We start from the raw sequence: 26,856 nt of genomic DNA on the forward strand, positions 1-26,856 counted from the left end.
AGGCATGACTGTTGTGCCTCAGCACATAAGAGCAGGAATTTGGAATCTGGCCACGGTGCTGGAAACCTTTACATCCACCAGCAACCGATGCTGGCAGATGGGACAACCACTTGTACACTCAATTATGCAACACCCTCCTTACAAAACACCAATCAAACAGTTTTTAACTCATCGGGTTTTTAACTAGCGGACCGTGCAAGAATCAATTTCGAAAAAGGCAAGTGCTGTGTTTTGGCGTACTGGCGATATTTAGTTTTATATAATTGGTTCTCTTGAAAGGAACTTCAACACAAGTCAATTGGGCTGATCAAACTTGCACAATGGTTGCCAACCTCTTTTTTTTTTTTTGCCCGCGCTTTCATTTTTAAATGCACAGCATCAAAATAGAAGCAACACATTCCATTTTAACATCTGGTACATGACGTGAATGTTCACTGCATTTTAAAATCTACCAGTTGGTGATCGATGTTATTGTAATGTTTTCTAGTTTTGCAAAGTATTTTTTGTTGAATAATGGATTAAATTAATCACTTTTAATATCAAATTCTACCATGTCGTCAAGTTTATATTCAGCTGAAAACATTCGTTTAGAACTGCTAATGATAACAAAATGAAGCTGCATTTAAAAATGTTAAAAGACAAAAAAAAACCTACCTTTCTATTCATCTATCTATCTCTATCTATCCATGTATGTATATACATATACATATATATATATATATATATATATATATATATATATATGTATATGTATATGTATATATATATATATATATATATATATATATATATATGTATATGTATATATAATATTGTTGTAGACCGGGTGTCAGCTGCGAGCGCGACCGCTACATGGAGCAGCAGAGTCGATTCTATCGAACACCCGGAATTTGGATCGTACCTTTTCGGAAAACTCCAAAAAGTCTTCTTCTTTCGGCTGCTCCCGTTAGGGGTCGCCACAGCGGATCATCCGTGTGATCCGCATAGTGATTTGGCACATGTTTTACGCCGGATGCCCTTCCTGACGCAACCCTGGTCGCCTCTTACGACACGGGGATATAGGAAAACTCCAAAAAGTACGGGTCCCTTATCGGACCGTGAATCGTCACTAATTCTGCCACGTGGTACAGGGTTATTTGCCAATCTTCAAAATGCCTAGAGATCCACGTGGAGAGTTACCGAGTATCCACACCCTCGATGGCACCCGTACGAGCCGAGCAGTTAGCGTGCTCGACCCATGCGCAACCCGAGCGGGTGGTTGCCGAAGTCCCGTCGGTCCAAATGTCCCCTTACCGCGGCAACAACGGCCTTAATAATTCTCCAACACTCGTCATGCTAAGCCATTGGAAGGAAACGCAGCAACAAACTGGTACATTAAACACATGGGTTTATTTATAATGGGGCAGGGGGGGAGCACGCAAGAAGCAGAGTTATCCAAATATAGAGATGCAAGGCAATTTATGTACAAGCAAAGAGCACTTATGCAATTCCTACTTACTAGACTGGCGCCACGCACACACACGCACACGCACACGCACACGCACACGCACACGCACACGCACACGCACACGCACACACACACGAAACGGTGGCCACTGCCTTTATTGAGGCCTCCAGCTCAGAGGGAAAGGCGAGCTGAAGACCAGTGCCTGCCTCGGACCTGTCCACCTCGTGTGGCCTGGGCGAGCTGATTCGAACCGGGCACCAGCGAGAGGCAAGCCGAATCCAGACACTGGCGAGCCGCGATCAGCCTCCTCAGCTCTGCTCGGCGCTCGTCCTGGCAACCAGAAACCTCTCCTCTGTATTCTTCAGAGAGATGGCGCACACCCCTTGCGGTTCCGTTGGAGGCAGGATCTCTCAATCTCAAGCTCTCGCTGTCCGCCGACAGTGACACGGCGCGCAACCCTTGCGGTTTTTGTCGGGGATCGTGTCTTTCAAGCTCAAACTCTCTGCTGTCTGATCGCGCCGCACCCTTATTCACCCTGTCCGGGGGGGGGGGGTTGGTTAACGGGGCCACCTTCACCCTCCCCGCTCCCCCCCACTGGACAGTTTTGGCACGCAAAATGTGCTCGTCGCCCCGTCATTTGCCAAAACGGGCGGCAAATCCACCGATTGGCTCAGGGGCGTGGTGACGTCATGTCGTGGTGACCTTCCTCACCGTCGCGGGGTTTGATTGGCCGAGTGGCAGCCACCCCACCCGTAGCACGCTGACTGGTCGAGGGCCGCCGCGAGGTTCCTCCTTGAACTCCGCCCACCAAACAGGCAGAGGTACATTATTCTGCGTGGGCTCCGCCCACGTATGTGCTGACAAGCATGCACACAATGGCGTCGGTGTGAGGAAGCGAGGTGAAGGCGTGTTATTGATGGTGGTGTAAAAATGAAAGAAAACCCTGACTATCAAAGTAACTCGCAGCGCATGAACATTTATTCACCCATCAGACATGGGACGAGGACCCTAACTATAAACATATAGTTACCGATATAACTGCTCTATAGGACCTGTTTGTTGAGTGCTGTAGGCTTCCAGATTTGCAACAATATATATATATATATATATATATATATATATATATATATATATATATATATATATATATATATATATTTCTAACCGCTGACTGATATAAAAGATCGGTACCTTCCGACAGACATTGAAGCCGGTACACCGGGAAAAAATATCACAGAGCTGTCGGACAGCATCCATGAATGAAAATATAAATAAATGGGGGGGGGGGGATGCAGGCGAGTAGCCTGAGACAATGAGGAAACACGGTTCGTGTGCTGTGTCAGCACACCCTGCTAGTATTATATTTTGCTCATTCTCACCACTAACTCACCCACTGACTGTCTGACTGACTGATTTTAATGTTTGGTAAATTCTGGGTGATGTAGAAAACTGAAATTTTGCATGCTGATGGATATCGAAGCCGATACACCGGGAAAAATCGCAGAACCATTGGACAGCATCCGTAAATGAAAATATAAATGAAAAAAACATAAATAAAAACTAGAGGGGGAGCACTCGGTGGAGTGCAAAACCTCCGCCGCCAATACTGCTCGGTCACTCAAGTGAACCTGATATCCTATTCATTAAATTTGATGTCAACAGTGCTCACAGAGTTATAGTTTGCAACTTTCCCTTTTACTTTTAACTTTTACATACTCAATTCATTCGTCATAATAGATTCCTTGAGACAGAAATTGATTTTACGTAGGTATATCCACCTGAAGTTCCAAAATCAGCCGCAATTATAATTTTGGCATGTTTTTTTTGTTCAAAATCACTTATAACATGTAGAAATGCAAAAAAAAAAATTTGCAAAATTTTTTTTCTCACAATTTTTTTTTTTTTGGGGGGGGGGGGTGGAAATCACTTATTACATGTAGAAATGCAAAAAAAAGAAATCTAAATTTTGTTGAAAAAAAAAAATTGCAAAATTTTTCTCACAATGCCTTTGGGGAGTGGGGGGGTTGGAAATCACTTAAAACATGTAGAAATGCAAAAAAAAAAAAATTCAAATATTTTTTCAAATTGGCCGCCATAGCGACCAAGTCCAAAATCTAATGGCATGATCCTTGGATCAAACCTAACCCACCCACCAAGTTTCATCGAAATCCGTCGAGGAGTTTTTCCGTAATACTGCTCACTCACTCACTCTCTCACTCACAAACAAAAAGGGGTGAAAACCATCCATCTTCGATGGCGGAGGTTAAATTGCATCTCTTTGCTGTAATGGTGAGCTTCGCCACGGATTATGTCTCGCACGGTAAAATAGCATAATCCGCAACGAACAACCATCCATTTGCCACCCAGAAGATTGTTCCTGCGAATGAAAATGAATCTACCAGAAGGCAAGTGGTGTGATCGGCAGGTAAATCGAAATATGTGGAGTGTGACAAGCACTTCCCTGATCTCCAATGGATGTAAAGTCCTTCGCCAAAACGTCACCTCCAATCTGGAGGCCTCAGCCATCTAAACGACAAATGTGGTCAGCATTGGTGAGATACATGTACATATACATATACATACATGACCCCTCAAAAGTTTTAGAACACCCCAATTTTTCCAGTTTTTACTCACTTTTTAAGCAGTTTAATGTTTCAATGTACTCTGAAATTAAAGCATAGAACAAATAAACAATTGCAGATAGAAAAGAAATCATGGAATCTTTTTGTTGAACAAAATTTAATCTAAATTTTTGACTCATCAAAGTATCCACCTTTTGCAGATATAACAGCCGGACATATTCGTGGCATTCTTTCTGCAATGGAAATCAAATATTGTTCTGAAAGTTCTTCCCAGCACTGTTGCAGAAGTTCCGACAAATGTGTTGCACTTGTTGGTTGCTTTCCTTTCACCCTTCTGTCCAGTTCATCCCAAACCAGCTCGATAGGGTTGAAGTCTGGAGACTGTTCTGGCCATTCCATGATTTGAAGCCTTCCGTCTTGTTCTTTTCTTCAAAGGTAGTTCTGACATAGCCTGGAGGTATGTTTTGGGTCGTTATCTTGCTGTAGGATGAACCTCTGACCAACTCGGTGTAGACCAAAGCTGCATGGTGCTGGTGCTGCAAAATTGCATGGTGCTGCAAAATGCTGTGGTAGCCCTTTTGGTTCAGGGTGCCAATCACTCTGTGCAGGTCGCCGACTCTGGATACAGCAAAAGAGCCCCAGATCATCACGCTTCCTCTTCCATGTTTGACAGTTGGTGTCACACACTGAGGATCCATCCTTTCGCCGACTCGACGGCATACAAAAACTCTGCGTGATGAATCGAAGATTTCAAATTTTGATTCATCGGTCCATAAGACCTTCCAGTTTTCAGTAGTCCACTGGCGGTGCTTCATGGCCCAGGCAAGCCTCTTTTTCTTATTTTGCCATCTTAGCAATGGCTTTCTTACTGCCACTCGACTTGTCAACCCTGCAGCTCGAAGTCTTCTCTTCACAGTTGAAACTGAGACTTCCTTACTTCGACCAGTGTTACGCTGTGCTTGAAGCTGCTGTCCTGTGAACCGCCTATCACGCAAGCTGTTGACTCTCAGAGACTTGTCTTCTGATTGTGTTGTGGCTTTGGGTCTGCCAGAACTCTTCCTGTCAGAGTTTCCTCCAGTTTCCAAGTGCCTTTTGATGGTGTAGGAAACTGTACTCACTGACACCTTGGCTTCTTTGCAATTTCTCTCAAGGAAAGACCTACACTTTTAAGGGTTATAATGGTCTGTCTGTCTGTCTTCCTTTGTTAATTGTCTTTTTCTCGCCATTATGATAGCAATACACTACTTCCTGCAGTGCAATATTTTCCAAATAATGCTTCAGAGGGTGCAGCAACATAGTCTGTTCCAACACTGCTTTTATACAGACAGAGGGTTTGTAACTAATCAACAAAACTTGGGACACCTGTAGGAATTGTTTGCATCAACTTTCAAGGCTTAATTTACTTCCATTGCTGCAGAACAGCTGCAGTGGCTAACCCGTTACTTGTTCCCTGAAAAGGGCCTTTTTTTAACAACTCTGAAATTTACATTATTTTTCAGTTCTCGGAAATCTAAACTTTTTTTTTTAACCTTTGGCAGTTTACCGCTTAGCTTTGTACCATTTCAGGTTATTCACTGGACTTGAACTGCTTAAATTTCAGTAAAAACTGGAAAAATGGGGGTGTTCTAAAACTTTTGACCGGTTTTATATATATATATATATATATATATATATATATATATATATATATATATATATATATATATATATATATATATATATATATATATATATATATATATATATATTGCTTACTTTAACCATGGCAGATTGGCATTTTCGCAGATTCATATTTGTAACCACCTCAAACCGCAAGTTGAGAATAAGTCATAGAACCGATTCCAGATGACTCGCAAGCAAAGTACTGAAGTTGAAAAGGATATCCAAATCTTTGGGTGAAGCGTTGCTTTCTCGTTTAGGTTCATCAGAGGCCTGCACTGGTGAGTGTCAGCTTCGTCGCTCATTGATCTGTATGCTTTCTTACATTTTCTCTCTCTCTCTCTGAGCATTTCTACTCCTACTGAAACCATTTCCCCGTTTCACCTGCACCTGTTCTTCCTGTCCAGCTGTTTTCACCTTTCCGTGCTCCGTCTGTTGACCCTTTGCCCTCTGTCCTGCTCTTCCGTGAGCCTCGACACCTTGTATATTAAGTGCAAATGATGCAAGACACTGAGAATCTTCTTTCGCATTCATTGGAACCACCTAAGCAGAGCATTTTCTATTTGCTTCTGTTTTTTCCAGACACTTCCAGTATCTCATCATGGTTTCCCCCCACGTACGTTTTGCTTTACCTCGTAATTCACTCGGAGACTGGCTGGGAATGCTTCATGCCAAGGCATGACCGGGTTTGCCAGCTTTTAACCTATCTAAAGTGTAACCTTTATGGCCATGCTTCTCGCTCAATTAAAATTTTGTTCACAAAAAATAAACCGCATCACAGAATCCCAAAATCTGAACCTATTGCCTGCAAAAGTTGCCCCACTCTAAGGAAAGGCTTTTGTGGATCCAGGCAAGTGAATGTCGACAGGATACGAATAACGCGCGCTCGACGCGTACACACAAACAATGTCCTCGTGCTATTGGAAGAAGAAGAGCAAGCCGTGCTGCCAAGCCTTGACTGCTTGTCTTGATGACAATTCTTCAGCAGGAGGGAAAGTCTCCAACTAGCTTGTCGTTAAAGTAAGGTTGAGCTTCCAATGCTTGGCTTATCGGAGTGTTACGTCAAAGTTTGGATTGATCGTCATGTCCTGATTGGTTGTTAAAATGCCATTTGATGTGCTGCATGTTGGTTGTGTCATGGCTCTATTGTATACGTAATATTGTATGCGGATATATTGTATCTGATCACACAAGCAATGCCTCAGTAATTGCCAGTGCTTGTGTGATCCGTACGATGTTGATCAGACAAGGGAAATTATTTTCATTTTTAGGTCATCTCTCACGAGATGACCTAATAAAACTCGTCTCAATGTCCGTACATGCATACGTACGTCTCCATTTTTTTTTCTTCCGATTTTCTTGATATTTGGTATGTGGGTAGATGTCGATAAGGGATGTATGACCTTTGACCCGATTGAAGGTCAACGTCAAGGTCACTCCAAAGTTGCGAAATCGTCCATTTTCAAAATCTATCTCCTCTGCCGTTTATGATCCGATCTTCGAAATTCCTTCGGATTCTGATATGGAACAATAGCTAAATTTGGTCAGGCCGGCTTTTTGAAATCCGTCCTGGTTATCGAGTCACGTGTCTTCATAGTTGGAAAAATCGTCTGTGATACGGTCAAAAAAAAATTTGCCCGGTCTTGATGAAACTTGGTATGTAGGTTAGGGGTCGATGAGTGATGCACGACGGTATGACTTTTGACACAATTGAAGGTCAAGGTCAAGGCCACTCCAAAGTTGCGAAATCGTCCATTTTCAAAATCTATCTCCTCCGCCGTTTGTTATCCGATCTTCGAAATTTCTTCGGATTCTGATAATATGGAACAATATCTAAATTTGGTCGGGCCTGTTTTTTTAAATTCTTCCTGGTTATCGAGTCACGTGTCTTCAAAGTTGGAAAAATCGTCGATGTGATACGGTCAAAAAAATTTCGTCCCATCTTGATGAAACTTGGTATGTAGGTAGGGGTCAATGAGTGATGCATGACGGTGTGACTTTAGACACGATTGAAGGTCAATGTCAAGCTCACTCCAATGTTGAAAAATCAGCCAATTTCAACATTATCTCCACCATTTATTATCCATTCTCGTTACTCCCGGGCTTTCGTCTGTACGTTGAACCAAAAGACAAGACGACATCAAAGCCATTCTAAGCTGATCAGAGCTTCAGAGATGACCGTCACCCCCAACCGGGGGTAATTTTTAGGTCATCTCTATCATCTCAGTAGAGAATGATGACCTAATAATAAGTCTCGAAGTCTGTCCATCCGTCCGTCCATACGTATGTCCGTCCGTCCACAATCAAACCGAATGGAGACAAATAACCAATAGTGGAATGGATAGAGGTCTATGAGACATGCACAACGATATAACTTTCAAGGTCGTCCAAGGTCGCGGTCAACGTCACGAGGCTGTCAAAGTTGCGAAAATCGTCGATTTCAAATCGTATCTCCTCCCTCATTTATCAAGAGAGATAAAATGTTATTAGTGATTCAGATACTACGGACTATTATCTAGAACAACATGAGCCATTTTTTTTGAAATTTGCTCTCGTACCGATTTTATAGCCTTTCAAACTTCGCTCTGATTCCCCGTATGGGCCGTTCATAAAGTACATACAAAAAATAAAAGTATTAAATTAAGAACCGGAACTCTCCGAGACAAATATTACATTTGAAGCTTTTGTCAGATTTCACGAAAACAATGGAACACAAGTTTATATGCACACTTGCTTTCATTTATGACATTAACATTGTTTTGAATGTCAATTTGTACTTTTATTTTCATAAATGACGTGCTGTGATATTCAAAGAAAAAGGTAAATTACACCGCTAGGGACTGTATCGTCATGGCTTACAAACATCGGTTCATAAGGAACTGCTGGCTTTGCGAGCTATTAGCGATGTATGAGGGGGTAGGTGGTTTAAAGCCCACGTACGGGCTGCGTACAGGGGCGGGTGGGTGGTACGACGGCTGCATACACACTTTATGAAAGTGGTGTCGGACGACATGAAAGCATTTCAGAAGATGAAGGTGAGCCTGTCGTCATCGCGAGGGGGAGAAATATCCCCGTTCACAGGAACATTTTCGACGTGATGTTGAATCCGTGGACTTCAATAATTGTTCCATATTACTGTATTACCGTAGTTAATAATTACTGATGCATTTGAGATAAATCTACAGTTTGTTGTAATCTTCAAGTATTGTGATGTGATACGAGATGCATATGGGGGTGGGTGGGTGGTCACTAGCCTGCATACAGAGGGGGGTGGGTGGTTTTGAAACCCGGAAGTAGAGCGTACGTACTTTATGAACTGCCCCTATTCCAGTCTGGCACAGTTACTTACTTTCGACCTCTGGCAGAGATGACCGGCACTCCCGCTCGGGGGTATTTTTATCTTTAAGAACCGTAAAATGGCTGAAGTCCTGATTCCTCTTGTGAATGTTTTGCCAACAGGTGACCATCGGTTTGTGCAATGAGCATGCGACAGATGCCAATGCTTTGAAAGTTCTTTTCAGCTCACTCATCCTCATCTCGAAAGTGTTTTACAGCCTCAATTTTCAGGTAGCCTTCCCCATTCCTGCACCACCCCCATCGAACAACCTTCCCAGCCACCATTTCCATTATTCCCACCTCTTCATTCTATTAACAATGTCCAGATTTGAATGAAGCAGAAGGGGGATTTTGAGAGCAGCATTGTCAAAGTTGCTGCAAAATGTGCGATAAACATTTGTTGAGCAACTGATATATTGAGGACAGACTGCAGGATCTCGCTCTTATTGTCCCTGTACTGACTTCTGGGACCTCTTTAAGGAAGCATTTTGCCGACGACCGACTCGGAAGTCTCCTTTGCTTGCCTTGCAGTTCCCATATCATCAGCGCCATCTTGTCATTGTGCTTTATACATTATATGCTATTCTGTAACAACATCATAAATTCTTGAAAAAATACAACCTACCCTGCTATTTTGGTCACGTGACCTGAGCTCGACGAAAGAGTTTTAGGACACGTGAGCTTATGCCATCTGGAGCAGTTACAGAATCTGAGTCAAGGGTTGCCAGAAACTTCTCTACATTTTCATGCGCAAACAACAGAGTCAAGGAGCAGTTGGGTGTGACTGTTAGTTTATGGTGGGTACAGAGAGTGAAGGTGTCATTTGAAGTGAGGGAAGGGATAGGGGCGGGGGAGCATACTCCAGATAGGTATTTAACAAGGTTTGAGGAGGGAGGCAAGTGTGAGAGTTCAATCTTGAATTTGGACCGATGTGGTTTTTTGGCTTTCCTGAGAGTAGACACACACTTGTTGCAGGCTTTGTGGAATGACCTGAGGTTGCTTTCGGTTGTATTTGCCTTCCAGGAAGAGAAAGCAAGTTGTTTCAAGGCAAATGCCTCACCACAGGATTCAGTGCAGCATGGGAGGGAGGATGGGTATGATGACTGCAGATGAGAAGGGATGAATCTGTGCAAAAGAGAGAGCAGGTTTCTGTGTAAGAATTCCCAGACCACGTTAACATCAGGGGCAGTGGAGGTCGACCATTCCAGGAAGAGAGTTGGCAGCTTGCAGTCCCTGCCAGTCAGCCTGAGTGAACGGCCAGACTTGGCACTGAGGCGGCTCTCTGACAGTCGCTATAGAAGTGATGACGGACCAATTGGAGCAGTGGAGGAAGAGGAGACATTAGCAGGAAAGCTGGTCACCACCAAATCCAAAAGGGACTATTTGCCATTGGCAAAAATCTGGTTGGGAAAGTTCACAGATTGAGGCCAATGACATTGCAGAAGTCCTTTGCTGAAGTGCCATGGCTGGTGAGAGAGAGTTACCAACACCCAGCCAATTGGCATGGTAACTATCGAAATCGCCACATACGAGTAAGAGAGTTGGGATGAGTGGTTAAAAGTTTGCCATTAGGTGGGCAGCTGTTCATGGAGTGAGACGATCTTTCAGTGCCACTCTCCCAAAGTTTGACCAGCTGACCTCGGTTTTCCCTCTCCTTCGCACCCCCTTCTCGCATGTTTTATTTGTGCAGGAGAGTAAGTAGCACTCTCTGTTGTTTCGTTCTCCAAGTTCGATGGGAGAAGTGATTGGCTTGTCCTCGCTGCCTGCAGGACCTGCCGGAGTTCTTCGAGGACAACATGGAGTCGTGGATGGCCAACTTTCACACACTGCTCACATTTGACAACAAGCTGCTGCATACAGACGTTTGTTTTTATTACTTGGATTCCCTTTGACAGCAAAATTTCCTTTACCTCTGATTCCACATTTGATTTTTAAAAAATTGTTTTTATTTTTTATTTTTTGCAAATTGTATTCCTGTCATTTGCTCGTCAAGTGTCCTGCAGGTCTCGGCATACGCTAGCATTATTCTTTGTTTTTTTTTGGGGGGGGCATAATGCATGATGTGAACCGTTATTATTTTGTTGATGGTATGTAAGAGCCTCGATATCAGCTATGTCTCAGTTTCCCCTTTATTCCTGGCTATAGGACGAAAGCGAAGCTGGTCCGTTGGAGCTTCTCAAATCTCAGATTTGTGACAACGTGGCACTCTATGCACAGAAGTATGACGAGGAATTCCGCCCATTTCTTCCGCAATTTGTCACCGCTGTGTGGCACCTACTCGTCTCTGCTGGATCTGCACTGAAATATGATCTGGTAGGTCTTGAGTGTATCTCGAACTCTGGAAGCGTGTACACGCTACACCTCATATTCAGCTCGTCATCCGCACCTCTGTTCACCACTACTTCCTAATAGCTGGTGAGCAATGCGATGCAGTTTTTGGCATCCGTGAGTGAGCGGCAACACTACAAGCAGCTGTTTGAGGAGCGCTCTACACTCACTAGCATATGTGAGAAGGTTATCCTGCCGAACATGGAATGCAGAAGTGAGTATTGTTTGGCTGATGGTAAAGCTGTTTATATTTTAGCCACAAACGGCATCACCATTGTCTGAACATATCCCCCTTTCTGGATAGTCTTTCAACAATTAGTGTGGAGTGATGAGAGTGACCTCCAAACAAGGTCAGAACCTCATCTAGAAATTAATATTGACATGCACACTGTCGAGCGATAAGAATGACCTCCATTGAGTGAGAGCCAATGGTCGATTCCGTGATACAAGTGAGGATGAGGAGCAAGTATATTCGCGGCACACACCAACAATGAAACTCAGTAGCAACCTATTCACAAGGGTTTGTTGAAGGTATTGCCATGGTTACCGGGTGCTTGTGGAGCAATTTGTTTTTAATTTATCGGGTGAAGCTGAATGTTTGTGTGTTGCATAGCTTGGCTATTGTGTTGACGTGCAGTTTTTCAGCATTTGTGAGTTATTTTTAATGGGGACTTTTGGCTTGAACTCTTGTGAGTGTGTGTGTGTGTGTGTGTGTGTGTGTTACCACCGTTTGTGAATTGAACACAGCCGCCTGCACATAGATTACAGGGAAACTCAGACATTGCATTTGCATGTTGAGGGTACACTTATCTTGTGCCAGTGGATCAGTAAAAATATAAAAGTCAGATCTCATAATTCTTTTGTTTTTGTTTTCTATGCCTCTGCCGCCGAAGTTGCCGGAGGCACTGTTGTCCGTCTGCACGTCCGTCTGTCTGTGTTAAGTTTTCGTTACCACGATAACTCAAGAACGGCTGATGGGATCTCAGTGAAATTTGGTAACCAACCATTCCTTTCACAGTTTTGTTTGGCTCAGGAGTACAATTTTGGACGGGTCGCTATTCCGACGCAGGATACTCAAATGGCTTATCATTCTGCCAACCTCGGAAGGATTATAGGCTTACTCAACCCACCTGGTGTTATGTCAACTGGATAACAGGGGCTCAAACTGAAGATCTTGAGCTCATCACCTTAACCGTTAAGCCAACACCAGGCGTAGTCAGACTTGGTATAATTATGTATAATGACGCAAATATGAAATTATTAGATTTTGAAGTCAAAGGTCAGAGGTCGTTTTCGGTAAAAATTCTGTTACCGTGCGAACTTGTGCACCAGTGACAGGATTTTGAACAAATTTGGTATCAGTATATTGTTACGGATCCGGGGTTCGATGCTCACTATGAAGGGAAGGACTGGAGTTCCTCCGGAACTCCCGATCCAGAGGGCACCGAACACCGATGACCCCACATGCTGGCGGGTTGCAAGATCAACCATGAACGCCGATTGGTGCTGCCAATCCTGGCAGGGTTTCACTACTTCGCGTGGGTACCTTACCTGTAAACGGCTGCACCAAGGGGGGTCTTGTGCCCTCATTGTGTATTCAAGTTAACTTACCGTATCAGATGCTGCCGAGTACGCACCGGCAAACAAGAGCCAATCGGTGAGGCAAAACTTCCCGGCTCTACGACGTGCAGACGACGCTGGACGAATGGAGGAAAAGGCTTGACAAATTGTGTACATTCACAATAACAGCAATTTATTACAAGCGAGGGCAAGGAAAAGCATGTGGCACAACAATCAAATGTTTTATTCCAAAAGCAATATGTACAGCAGGGGAAAGTAATGATTGATGTGGTGCGTATAAAGAAAACACACGTATATACAAAAGAGGACGCAGTGCAGAGCTAATGCAATCCAAAAACTTCTACAATCTCATCTTATAAGTAGCATGACGGGTGCCATCAGAATCGGACAGACACAGAGAGACTGCGACCTCTTTTTTATTTCATATAACTCGTTATGTCAAGGATCTGTGGATGCGTTGGTAACTCTGGAAGAAGTGCATTTATAATGCATTTCTTAATTTGTTTCGCTGCTTGCAGCTGTGTGCTCTTCTTCCACGCCCCATTTTGTTAATTAACACCGTGTTTGTTAATGCAGCTGTGTGTGGTCATCGAGGAACGGGAACTCCATAAGCGCATTGATATAATCAGAATAAACCCGTTAAGTCGGGCTGTTCAGGCTCGCACGTCAAAGTGCAAGTAAAAATTTGAGTCACCTGTAATTGTATGCTCGGCCACTTCTCGCAGGCTGATTTGCCGCTGTCATGTCTGAGACAAATTAACGGGCGGCCGAGGAGACCTCTCTTCCCTTCTCGGGACACGGTTTTGTCGCTCATTGAAGACCCGCGGCCATTGCAATATATTGTGCATGAAAAACAAATAAATTATTTTGACTCGAAGGGAAAAACTGATTGACAGCATATTCACCATTTTCTGACTCGTTTTAATTGTTGTTGGGGGTTGCGTGGGGAGTGGTGGGGTGGGGAAGGGTGGTGATTTGAATGATCACTGACAGCATATTCACCATTTGATGAGAACACCTCACAGACTTCACAATCATTACTCATGTATACAATCGAACTATCCATACCTAAACTACTGACTAGTCCTGGAAATATCCATGGACCCCCTCTATCCCCAATGCTTCCAGGTACTTATGTAATTGCAGTTTAAACCTATCTTGTTTTGCCCGTCACTGCGTTTTCAGGGAGACCATCCGCTGCAATTACTATTTTATGAGTGAAGGACCCTTCCCCCACCACACCACCCCGTCTTATTCCAGAGTATCCACACATACATGGTGGATGCTATGGAGTTTTATGTACAGAGACATGACAGAAGTAAATAGACACCATGATTTTAAAAGAATTTATTTATTGAACATTTGAAGTATATTTGATCCATTTTAATACAAACACTTATATTTTGTGGACTTGCCATGACTTCAATGCTTTTACTCTTTCAGGCATAGAACTAACGAGTTCCGAAATTTTCTCTTGTGGGATTTCTGTCCAGGCTTCACACAAAACGTTTATCAATTCTGCCTGTAATGATGGTTTCCTGCACTTTTTTTCCGCACAGCTCGATCCAATATGGCCCAGAGGTGTTCAATGAGATTCATGTCAAGAGACCGACTTGGTCATGGAAGTCGCTTGATCCCATTTCTGTCCTGCCATTCTTTGGTCTTTTTTACAGTGTGTCACGGAGCTCCATCTTCCATGAACAGAGTTTTGATTTTTTTTTTTACCATCTGACCAGTGGAGAAGACGGGGAGACGTCCATCCTCAAGGAAAGACATGTGTGTCGTAGTGTTGATGTTGCCAACACACTGCACAAGCCCTAACCAACCAGCGCTCGAGATTGATCCCCACACCATCACTGAAAAACCACCGTGTTTGACAGTTGGCTGCAATCGGTTCAAAGAAAACTCTTGACTGGGAAGTCTCCAGACTCGTACGCGTCCACTGTCAAAAAAATGGAGCAAATTGGGACTCACCTGAAAAAACGACAGTTTGCCAAAACTCAAGCGTCTGTTGGCCATCTCGTCAGCCCACTTCTTTCTCCTTTGAATGTTGACCGGTCGAAGAAGAGGTTTTCTCCTCGCTGTTCTCCCATAGTAGCCCAGTTGATGAAGGTACCACACGGCAGTTCATGAGTTAACTTGGACCTCCTCTGCTACATCTGCTGCCTTGCAAAGGGGAATTTTCTCAATGGACCGCTGGACAGCTCGAAGACACCTTTCTGAGGGCCCAGATCGACCAGAACGGGAAGCTGTGGATTCCTTGCCTTCCTGATTCCATCTTCCAAATGGCCAACAATTGGTCCTCTTTGAAAATGGGAAAGTTTGTGTGCTTCCTGGGTTCGAGGCATCGTTAATTGTCATACAAGACCCAGGAACTCGTTTCTGCAAAGAAATAGTCGAATATTGGTACAAATCACTCAGTAAAACTTGCTTTATACAGATGAAATGAATATATTTAAGGTGTCTATTTACTTCTGCCATGTCTGTCGGCTTAAAATCTGCATTTTGAAGCACGGATCATTTGTCCATTTTGATTGTGCCTGTGTCACTCCGTTGACTCCATTTGCTGTGTCCATCAGCTGTGGATGAGGAAGCTTTTGAAGACAATGCAGAGGAATATATTCGGAGGGACATCGAGGGTTCAGGTGATCACTTTCCTCATTCCATCCATCCAGAGATTCCTTTTGCCGATAAACTTAATTTCATTGACACAGTTACCTTGTTTTATTCTAATAATCAAATTTGATATCGGACCATCATTTTAATAAAGACACTGTGTGCAGATGTGGACACTCGCCGTCGTGCGGCCTGCGACCTTGTGCGCAGCTTGTGTCGCTTCTTCGAGGGTCCTGTCACGGAGATATTTTCGGTTTACGTGGCTTCAATGCTAGCAGAGTATGCCAAAGAACCTGCGCGTGCGTGGAAGCACAAAGACACCGCCATCTTCTTGGTTACGTCGCTCGCCTCCAAAGCACAAACACACAAGGTAACAATGATCAAGCCACTTCCTTTTGAGGTTGTCTGTGCACCCAAGATTACTGTGCTTTGCTCAAGTCCCATCGGTTTCTTATTACGTCGTTGCACTAATCTCAGACTGTTGCTGTTGCATGCCATTTAATTTTGAGGTTGATTGTCCACATTCTTGCTGGAAGGATATAATCTGATGGAGGTGTTAAGTTGATGTTCACGTTGCATCATCCACGTGGGATATGCACTTGCCTTTTGTTGGTCGAGCGCTTATTTCCTTGTTGATTGTTTTGATGATTGACTCTCGGTCACGAGTAATAACTGCACACTGCTTGCTTCCGTTGCACCAGCACGGGATTACTCAAGCAAACGAACTTGTGAATTTGACGGATTTCTTCATCGCAAACATCCTTCCTGACCTACGCTCGCCAAACGGTACGGCAAACCAAGCCCCTCTCTTTCAAAACCATCTACATACTAATGAGCAAACTGTGGTGGGATGAAGTGAATAGCCAATTTGGATTTTGGCTCCTTGTAAGTTTGACTGATTTTGTTTTGACTAAATTTATACTGTCATCATGGTGGCCTTTTCAATATTTCTATCAGCTGCATGATGAACATCATGTTGAAGAGATGAAGCTAAATGCCATTGTCATTGTAAATGATTCGTTCTCTCTCTCTCTCTCTCTCTCTCTCTCTCTCTCTCTCTCTCTCTCTCTCTCTCTCTCTCTCTCTCTCTCTCTCTCTCTCTCTCTCTAAAAGGAGTGTGACCAGGATATTGTCGTTGCAGGACTCGGCATTTTACTCAGTTGCATTTCTCATCCACTTGCAGGCCGCCCATTTTGAGATGATTGATTTATGATTTCTTTTTTTTATGACAGATGTGAGTGCTGCTTGCTGACAACACCACAGTTTAATCATGTTATGGTCATTCTCCTTGACCAAGCTCGGTTTCTCCAAAGTGTTATGTAAATGCTTTCTGTGGCTGCCTTCAGCTCGATTTGCTCACATCCTCACCTCTTTCATTCATTCAATACGCTGCCGCTGGTTTGGCGCTGCGTCTCCTCTGTGGATCCTTCGTCTCCAAAGCTTCTGATCCAGAGCCTCCAACTCTGGGTGTTGGATTCGTTGCTGGTAAAAAAAAAAATATTCCCTGGTACACTTAATAGACTGATCCCTCGTGTATTATCAGTCCTGCCGACTTCCCCGCTTGAGGAATGGGGACGATCACGATCCTGTGCCAATCCTTCAGGTGTTTTTTTTTTTGTTTTTTTTTTTCCGTCCTCCACACAATTCAGATCACTCTGGTCAACCACATCACCGCTTCCGTTCCTCCAAACTTGAACAGCTCCACAGGGAGATTGGCATCACCTCGGGGCTTTTGATTCTTTATTTGCTCATTAGCTTTTCTCACCTCATTTTCTGTCATTTTTTTCAGCCCATTTCCTTATCCACAATTAGCATGTCCTCCTCATTCTCCATCTCCACCGAAGATTGATGTATGTTCTTGGATCCTCTTTGTTAATAATGTATCAAAATGTTTCCTCTCTTTAAATACCCTTTGCCAATTATTCACCGTCTTCATTGGGTCCATCCCAAACACCTTCATTAATCCTTCCCAATTCTCATGTTCATTCCAGTCGGTTTCAACTTCCGAAACTTTATGTTCACCTCGGAAATCACGGGAATGTGCTCCAGAGTCCACTTCCGCTGCTCTCATTGGTTCATATGATCAGATGCTTGTGAAGGTCAACATTTTATCAAGCCATTCTCAGAGAGCAGCCTCAGTACCGATGAGTCTGGCTATTCACTCAGGTAAACTGGCAGGGACTGCAAGCAGCTCTCTCTTTTTCGGACTAGTCTCCTATATCTACTGCCCCTGATGTTAACTCAGCCTGGGAATCCTTCCACAGAAACCTGCTCTCTCTCTCTCTCATGCCCAGATTCATCCCATCCCATCTCATCTTCAGTCATCACACCCACCCATGGTACACTGAATCATGTGGTGAGGCAGTTGCCTTGAAACAACTTGCATTTCCCATTTGAAGACAAATCTGACCAAAGGCAATCTCTGTGCGTTCCACAAAGCCCACAACAAGTGTATCCACTCTCAGGAGAGCTAGAAAACAGCATCTGTCTAACTTCAAGATTGAACTTTTAAACTTGTTTCTTTCTTCGAACACCTGGTGGCGCCTTGTCAAGTCTGTCTCTGGTGTATGCTCCCCTTCCATCCCTTCCCTCTCGTTGAATGGCACCACAGCCGATTCCGCGAGCGAGAAAGCCAAGTGCCTCAATTCTGTGTTTGCTTCCAAATCTTGTGTCCTCAACCCCTCACTCTTGGTACCCCCTACTCAGTCGCACCCAACTGCTCCTGGACTCTATGTGTTTTGTGCTTGAGAAAGTGAAGGTTCTTTCAACCCTTGACTCAGACTCTGCAACTGGACTCGATGGCATCAGCTCACGTGTCCTAAAATTCTGCTCTGGTGCTCTTGCACATCCTCGTTCTGCTACTTTCACCCTGACATTGTCCTCGGTCATCTTCCATGTGCTTGGAAATCATCCAACATCACTGCATTACATAAAAAGTTATGAAAACCGATCCCCTTAACTACAGAGCAAAATAGCTTGCTTCCAATCATCTGCAAGGTCATGGAATCCATCATCACAGTTGACATAAAATCATTCCATTTCTCCAACCACCTCATCTCAGATCACCAATTTGATTTCATACCAGGTCACTCCACCTTGGACATGCTTCTTCTATTCTCCTAACAATGCATGGAGGCCCTCGATATCAGACGAGATCAGTACTGTCTCATCTCCACATATCTTGAGCTTTCAAAGCACTGTGGCATCATGCCTTTCTCTCCAAACTCTCTGCCTATGGCTTCCAATGCCAACTCCACTCTTGTGTTATTGACTTCCTACACTCTCATGCGAACATTTGGCTCTCAATGGAATCCTTTCATCTCCTCTCCCTGTCAAGGTTGGAATGCACCAAGGTGGTGTTCGAGACCCCATCGTATTCCTAATCTTCATCAACGATCTCACTCACTGTGTAAAATCCTCTTTATCTCCTTGCTGATGACTCCACCCTCTGCCGTGACATCCCTCAATAGACAGGCAGCAGCCTCTTCCCTCTCTTCAGACATTGACAAAATCACAAGCTGGTCAAACACTTGGAATATAATATCTTTCAATCCTGAAAATCTCACATAATCTCTCCTCCCTCTCCCTCTCCCTCTCTGAAAGGACCATCTGACAAACACCCTCCCATCCCTTTTCTTAACAATCCCCTTGGGGAGGTTCAGTCACTCAAACTCTTGGATCTCACCATCAGCCATGATCTTTCTTGAGCAAAGTTTACCTTAAAAGCCATTCTTCATCTTGGCATCCTCCGTCATACAAAGTCCTTCCTTTGCACGCCTGAACTCCTGTCCAACAACAAGACCTTCATCTGCAGCTCGCTGGAGTGCTGCCCTCCCTCACACCTTGCTCAGCTTGATGTCGTGAAAAGGAAGGCCTTCAAGATCATTGGAATCTCCCCAGCTGAAGCTGAGTTGATGGGCCTATCGCTTTCACATCGTAGCCAGGTCGGTGGTTTGTCTTTTTCTGCCTCCTTTCTGGTCTTGCACACTCTGCTGTCTTCGTGGTCCACCAGCAACCACCTTCTCGTGAAACTCTCAAAATTCAGATTCACGACTCGCCTCCACTCATTTGTTCCAATACATCACCCACCCCCCACTCTGGAAGCAACTTCCACATCCTCTTCAGTCTCATTTTTCCCTCCAGGTTTTCTATACAGCTGATCACCACAATCTCAGACCACCTCCATCCAAAACCATGACCTTTTTGACCCCCGTTAACCCCACCCCCTCCACTTTCCAGTTTCTCCTTCCTGAGAGTTTGCTTCTGTACTCTTCTTCACCTGCATTCTCCCTTGCCCCTCATCCTTACGTCCATCCCTTGTTGGCCATCTCCGTTTCTTTTGTCCCTCAGCCCTGCTGTCGGCATTTTCCAATTTTCTTTCTGCTTTTCCTTTTGGTGTGTTGCATCCTGATCTATTCTGTATTCTAGCTCTTCCACCAGCCTTGACTCTGCACAAAAAAGCCTCTCGATCCATTTCTCAGTGTAGCCATCCAGAGATCCCCATGTGATCTTCCGTCTTTTTATCTGAAGGAACTGAGTATGAGTAAAACACAAACCATCACATCTTCTTTGCATTAAAGATGCCCCTTTGTTGGGGTACCCTGTCTACCATTTTCTGCAAATCGTCATAAATATTGTCCTTCGTCTCCAGTTCAGAATTTTTGGTTGGTGCGTCTGCCTCAGTCACGTTTCTCTCCTTTAGCTGAAACCTTCATTGGATAATCGTGTCACGTTTTATGTCATGCCTATCAACAGCACCTGCTATATCCATTCTAACAACTAGAAGGGCGCTCGATCGAACGCGTACCTCCGCCACGTAATGCCTGATCCACGAGAACTTATTGGGCCAATACATTTTTGACATATCATGATGTGTGTGTGTGTGTGTGTGTATGTATATATATATATATATATATATATATATATATATATATATATATATATATATATATATATATATCAATGGTAAAGAATCACTTTAAATATTAAATAATTATCATATCTGGATCTGGATTTAGATCTTCACTAAAATCTAACCAATTCGTCCTTGTCACACACCCAACCTACCCACCAAGTTTCATCTGAATCCATCTCTAACTTTTTGAAATATCATGCTATATATCAGTTTTGGCCCGATCTCTCAATGGTGACGAGTCACTTAAAAATTATCGTGTCCGGATCCTGATCCAGATCTCCACCAAAATCATTTCATTTCATCCTTGTCATACACGCAACCTGTTCACCACATTCCGTCTGAATCTGTCCTCAACTTTTTGAGATATCCTGTTCACAGACAGACGGGTGAAAATATATCATCGTCCCACCTTCGGTGGCAGAGGTAATAGTGTTGAGAAATGTATCTTAATTCTGTTTACCTGAGTTGAGACATTTTGTACGCCCCTTGTATTTTCTTTGCAGTAAATCAGTTTCCAGTGCTGAAAGCAGACGCTATCAAGTACGTGATGATATTCCGCAGTCAGGTGGGTTTGCTGAATCGAAACCTTGTTTCTTTGAGCATCATCAGCATTGTCTTTGTGAATGGTTGAAAACAAAAAACAATTGCGGGAGTTTTAGAAACTGTTGAAATACAGACTAGTGGAAGCATTTTGAGTCCCGTTCAAATGGATGGTCTTTGTTGTTCACCCGTAGGCTTTCAGCAACGGCTGCAGATCTTTTTTGCCATCGTCATTTTATAAGTATATCACTAATATTATGGTAATGAAAACTATTTGATACTAAGCATCATTGATTTGCAAACAAAATTCGCTGTGTATCATGACGTGGTTTTATCTGCCCTTACCTTTGGATTTGAACCTTTTCCGCTGTACGCCAATCAAAAATAAATGGCTTGACGCACTGCAGCGTCATTCGAAAATGAATTGTTCTGACTTTGTATCTTACCAGGAAGTTGAGCGCACTTCAAAGTTTTAAACCGATGTTCTCGCATCTGGCGAGAGCGAAGCTGCGTTTGGTCGGCCGCGTGTGTCATACGGCCGACAACCGATCGCAAAATTAAATTTTATTGTTCTGAAATTGACGCTGCCCATCGTAATCCTGCCCGTCGGTATCTACGCTACAAAGACCAAATCGGAATAATTTTGAAAAAAAATGTGAAGTTGGCGTTTCCACGTGGGAACAATTTTGTCGTCGTCGTAACAATCGGAAAGACCTTTGTGAAAATGAACGACGAGCAGTTTTGATGTAAATCGCCCCTCTAACCCCAATCGTTAATCGGTGACTCTGTCTGCTTAATCCAGCCTTCTGCTCGTTGGAATCACTTGTTGTGACTTGATGATTGTACGAATTGGCCTTATCCTGTTCGAGGATGGTGAATGATGATAAAGCAATATTGCGAACGGATATCTCGATTGCAACGACGTCGAAGGAGTGCTCCCGATCGTGGCTTGCCCGGAAAAGAAATTCGACATCTGAACATCGTCAAGCCTATGTTAGCCTTTGTGTGCAGAAGGTGAAGTGATGGACAAGCGGATTGACTGAATCGTCGGGGGTGACATCTGGGATTGCATTCCACAGTCAGGATTAATAAACCTTCAGGTAGTTTTGACGACGAGGTGGATATTGATTTAATTTACAACGTTTTTTGTAAAAAAAATAAATAAATTTTTAACTCCTTAGCCGACCCCAGAGAGTAACCAGAGAGTTGGTGTCAAAGCCACCCAATGCTCTCCTGTTTATACATTTATCGTTTTTAAAAGACGAGTCTAATAATATTTTTTATAAAGCATTGCAGTGAAGTCTGATCCAAATAATTTTAAAGCAATATATGTATTTGTATATTGTAATCAGGAACGAGAAGGATGCAAAAGTATTATTAATACAATGCTGAAAATGGAAAGTGACATCCCGAGAGCAGATCTTGTTACAGTAGCAGCATTATTAATGAATAAGTCGAACTACCATGTAGTATAATTTTTATTTTTAATTATGATGGCATCACAATTATAACAGTGCATGTGCAATGGTATTTATCAACATTATGCAATAATACATTACCTACTTGCCTTGCCATGAGAAATGCATCAAAAAGAAAAAGTAATATGTAGTGTTTTGACTTCACAAATATTGAGTCTGAAAAAGGTGGACCAACAAAATTTATTTCATTTGGACTTCATTGCATCCCCAGTACACATATTAAATGAATGGCAAGCGTCTAGTATAAACAGGCGAGCATTGCGTGGCTTTGACACCATCTTAGGTTGAAATTTTAAAAAGATTTAAAATCATTTGTTAATTTCAGCTTCACGACACCAATAGTATACCCCAAAGGAACTCTTCTTCTTCTTCTTTCGGCTGCTCCCGTTCGGGGTCGCCACAGCGGATCATCGTATGATCCGCATAGTGATTTGGCACATGTTTTACACCGGATGCCCTTCCTGACGCAACCCTGGTCGCCTCTTACGACACAGGGATATGGTACACCTATTTTAACCGGGGTATACACCGGCCCAGTACACTGGTACTCATTTCGCCGACCTCGGAAGGATGACAGGCTGAGTCAACCCCCTGGTGTATTAATTCAGTGGCCCAACGGGGCTTGAACTCAGGACCTTTTGGATCCCAAGCCGCTGCCCAAACCACTTCGCCAACACCAGGCTAGTATACCCCAAAGGAACCTCCATGCCAAATATCAGCATCCTAGTACACATATTAAATGAATGGCAAGCTTCTAAATAACTTGCACCAAAAACTTTAACGTTGATGTGCTACAAAAAAGTTAAGATCAAAACAGGTCAAAAATTTTAAACATTTGAAATTATTTTTAAATTTCAACTTCACTACATCAATAATATACCCCCAAAGGAACCTCCATGCCAAATATCAGCATCCGAGTACACATATTAAATGAATGGCAAGCTTCTAAATAACTTGCACCAAAAACTTTAACATTTTCACGCTCACGCTGACGCTGACGCTGACACTCACGCTCACGCCGGGGGTATCGCTATAGTTCTCTGTTCTTCGAACAGGCGAGCTAAAATAAATGGTCATGACGGAGATAATTGCAACGCAAAGGGTATTCCGGCAGAGACTTTGATTAATGGGATCTTCTTCGTTTTTTTTTTTTTTTTTGCTTCTTCTTCTAGTGGCATCATTTTCTGGGGCTGCGCCGTCGATTCAGTGCTCCCTTTCGGTGAGAGCAGGAATTTGTAATTTGTTCAGGGTGCCTGCGATAACTCGCATACTCTTTGTGAAGGGCACTATTGCATCTTTGACGTCCACCAGCTAATTCTGGCAGATGGGATGTGAAGTTCAAAATTGGAAGTTGCTGTTCCATATTTTTTTTTATTGCAAGTTCAATAATTGTGGCACTCTCACTCTCTCTCAATGTGGTAAACAATGTTATATCTCGAGTCAACTCAAAACTATTTGCGAATCCTCTTGAAACTATTTTGCAAAATGATAGACCCACATACTTCGTTACCCCTCAGTGAATTTGGGCTTGGGTTTACGGTCATTTGCCCGTTAGGTTTATTTTTAATTTCCAGGCCCGATCTAAGTGAATAATTCAGGTGGGTTCATGAAACCTGTGCGATGTAATGCCAGTTTTATGTGTACGTGCTTTTTTTTTGACGTATCGTGTAGACATGACTTTCACAGCTCTTTTTTTTTGTCAGACCTCAGGGCGTCTTGCTCTCATCTATGAAGGAAAACATTCCCCACACCTTATTTCGCCCCTTTACATTAAACTGGCTCCGTTTTTACTGATAAATGAATTGGATTGGTAATTGGTCGGGTTATGCATGCTCTTTCGATATAGCCTGAATCTCCACTCGTTCATCCTGCTGTTCCGACATCTTTTTGGCCGAGGGCTATTGTAACTTCGGGACCGAGCAGTTGCCTTTCCGTATGGAGGCAGTTCTTCTTCAAAATACTGATTGGTTCTGACACTGACCAAAGACCAAAGATTCTTCAAAGTCCTGACCAAAGATTTAAATAAATTAATGTGTTCCCCCTGAAAGGAACTTCAAGACAGGAGGAGGGCATAAGGCCCACCAAAGCCTGTGCAATGGTTGCCAGCTCATTGCTGTTTGTCTATGATGTACTCTTTAAATACTGAGCGTCAAGCAAGGAAGCAGCACGTACCATTTTTAGCCATTAACTTGGTCGGGGGTCAGATTCAAACCAACGACCTCCCAGACTCGGAGCGAACACGAAATTATTACACGACAGAGTCTGCTCTGCTTTTTGTTGGATTTGATTGCAATGCAAGGTGGTGTGATGTCTGAGCGTGTGTTTTACTTGCTTGTGTCCGCATGCAGCTTCCGAAGGAGCAGCTCGTGTCCGTGTTGCCCTTGCTTATCGCACACCTCGAGGCCGAAAGCACCGTGGTGCAAACCTATGCCGCGCACGCACTCGAGAGGATATTTATGCTCCGCGGAGCCAATAGTACACCAATGTAAGAATGATCGTGGAACTCTGTGTGTCCTTTGCTTGTTTCTCTGTCTTGTTGTACTTCCTTACCTGTTCTGCCCCTTGCCCTCGTGGTACCCATGTGACAAATTTCCCTCGTTTCATTAATTTTTGTGTCAATTTTGATCCATCGACAAAGCTTCAGTTTCCATGCTGTGTCGATTGGACCCGAGTTTGGATATCGGTGTGATGGTTATTCAATTTTTTTGGAATAGTTTTCCATTTACACCCTCTTTGTTGTCTCGCTTGGGGACGTCTTGACGTTCGACACCCGCAATCAAAGCGGGAAGTGCGATTCTTTCGGTGCTGTTGGTTACTCGCAATTAAAGTCGAATTTGCTTGAAAAAAACATAAAATGATGCCAATAAACAATTTGCCGTGTCACATTTGAACCAAGTTTGTGTAATTTGTATTCATTTGTGATTTTGATTTCATTTTGCACGCACTTGCAGAATTACTGTGGCCGATGTGCTTCCGTTCATGGAACCTCTCTTCACAAACCTACTTAAAGTCCTCACAATGCCCTCCTCATCTGAGAGTGAATACATCATGAAAGGCAAGTTGCTACCGACCTGGCAAAAACCGTCCTCTGTCCACTTAAAACCATCACTTTCTGCTTCTGCCCACCTGAAATCGATGCCCCCCTCTTCCCCTCCCTTTGTACATACTCAAACTTGACCCATGACTTATCTTTCTGTCCAACGGAACCCGTGCCCATTCCATTTCTGCACCCTTAAAAGCACCCCCACCTCTTCCCTTTCTGCCGACTTGAACCCCCCCTTGCACCCTTTCCCATTCCATCTCCTCAAACCCAAACCCTTTCTCCTTTATTCGCTTTTGTTTCCTGTTTTTTTTGCACCGTACAGTGACTGCCCGTTGAGTCAAATGCAATTGAATCCGATTGGGTTGAATATGCTGCGTCAAGAGGAGATCCTCCAATTGTAGTATCAAATTTGATGATGATTATCCCCACAAGTGATTTCTCTTTAAATACTGATTTGTTCCGACAGCGTTGATGAGGAGTATTTCTCTTCTTCAAGAGGCTACTGTGCCAGTCATCCCCTCTTTGCTGCAGCAGCTGACTCATAAACTGCGTGTCGTCAGCAAGGTATGCCAGAGAGGTTTTGTCATTAGATAGCTTTGAGCAAATTAATTGAATCCCCAAGGCTTCCATTTGTGCAAAACGTTGCTTTGAGGGTAACAGACCTTCCTTTGGGGTTTAAACGGTGAACAGTTGGTCTGGAAGGAGATTGAATTGTTTATTGTTGTATCTTTATGAAATCCAGATCAGAATAATTGGATGTCAGTGTTGAGCAAAACAAAATGGGTATTTAATTATTTATTTATTTATTTATTTATTTATTTTGTACGTGTGCAGATCGTCAAGAGTGCAGATTTTGCAAGCTTGGTTTTCACAAATTTACAAAAGTTCACAAGTTAAATTACCATTACTTGCCTCCCACTGCAGCCTGCCTTTGCTGAACCATGGTTTGCTTTGAAATCTTGTTCCCGTCAAACCTTGTTTGTCCAGCATCCTGCTTCCCTGGATGATAGGTCGGTGGTCTCTCTGTCTTCGACTGCCTCCTTTATGGTCCTGCACCCTCTGCTCTTTTCTGTGCTTTGGCCCCTCCAGGTTTCTGCATGCTGCAAAGGGTCCACCATCAACCCCCTCTGGTGCAACTACCTAAATCCAGGATCACTGCTTACCTCCACTCATTTGTGTCTTTTTTTTGTTGTTGTTTTGTTGTTTTTTGTCCTACCTGTAGTACAAACTTCCACATTCTCTTCAATCTTATTCTTCCCTCCAGGTCTTCGAGACAGCTGTTCACATCTCAGATCATCCCCCATCCAAAAGCCTGATATTTTCTCCCCTCA

The 26,856-nt window shown here is 43.4% G+C and overlaps 1 protein-coding gene across 2 annotated transcripts in view; it reads left to right on the forward strand.

The window, feature by feature from the left end:
* The window catches only part of CSE1L (chromosome segregation 1 like), a 94,678-nt gene that overhangs the window by 27,723 nt on the left and 40,099 nt on the right, over positions 1 to 26,856 (forward strand). For both annotated transcript variants that reach the window (XM_085861247.1, XM_085861248.1), the window contains exons 7-17: positions 9,148 to 9,255; positions 10,794 to 10,886; positions 11,170 to 11,337; positions 11,437 to 11,566; positions 15,513 to 15,578; positions 15,717 to 15,919; positions 16,251 to 16,335; positions 20,968 to 21,029; positions 24,831 to 24,967; positions 25,434 to 25,537; positions 25,992 to 26,089. In XM_085861247.1, the coding sequence (XP_085717373.1) occupies positions 9,148 to 9,255; positions 10,794 to 10,886; positions 11,170 to 11,337; positions 11,437 to 11,566; positions 15,513 to 15,578; positions 15,717 to 15,919; positions 16,251 to 16,335; positions 20,968 to 21,029; positions 24,831 to 24,967; positions 25,434 to 25,537; positions 25,992 to 26,089 (1,254 nt within the window). The remainder of the gene's footprint in view (positions 1 to 9,147; positions 9,256 to 10,793; positions 10,887 to 11,169; positions 11,338 to 11,436; positions 11,567 to 15,512; positions 15,579 to 15,716; positions 15,920 to 16,250; positions 16,336 to 20,967; positions 21,030 to 24,830; positions 24,968 to 25,433; positions 25,538 to 25,991; positions 26,090 to 26,856) is intronic.

Source organism: Eptatretus burgeri, chromosome 17 (assembly GCF_056783735.1).
Source record: "Eptatretus burgeri isolate ZD-2024b chromosome 17, Ebu_testis_v1, whole genome shotgun sequence".
Taxonomy (NCBI): domain Eukaryota; kingdom Metazoa; phylum Chordata; class Myxini; order Myxiniformes; family Myxinidae; genus Eptatretus; species Eptatretus burgeri.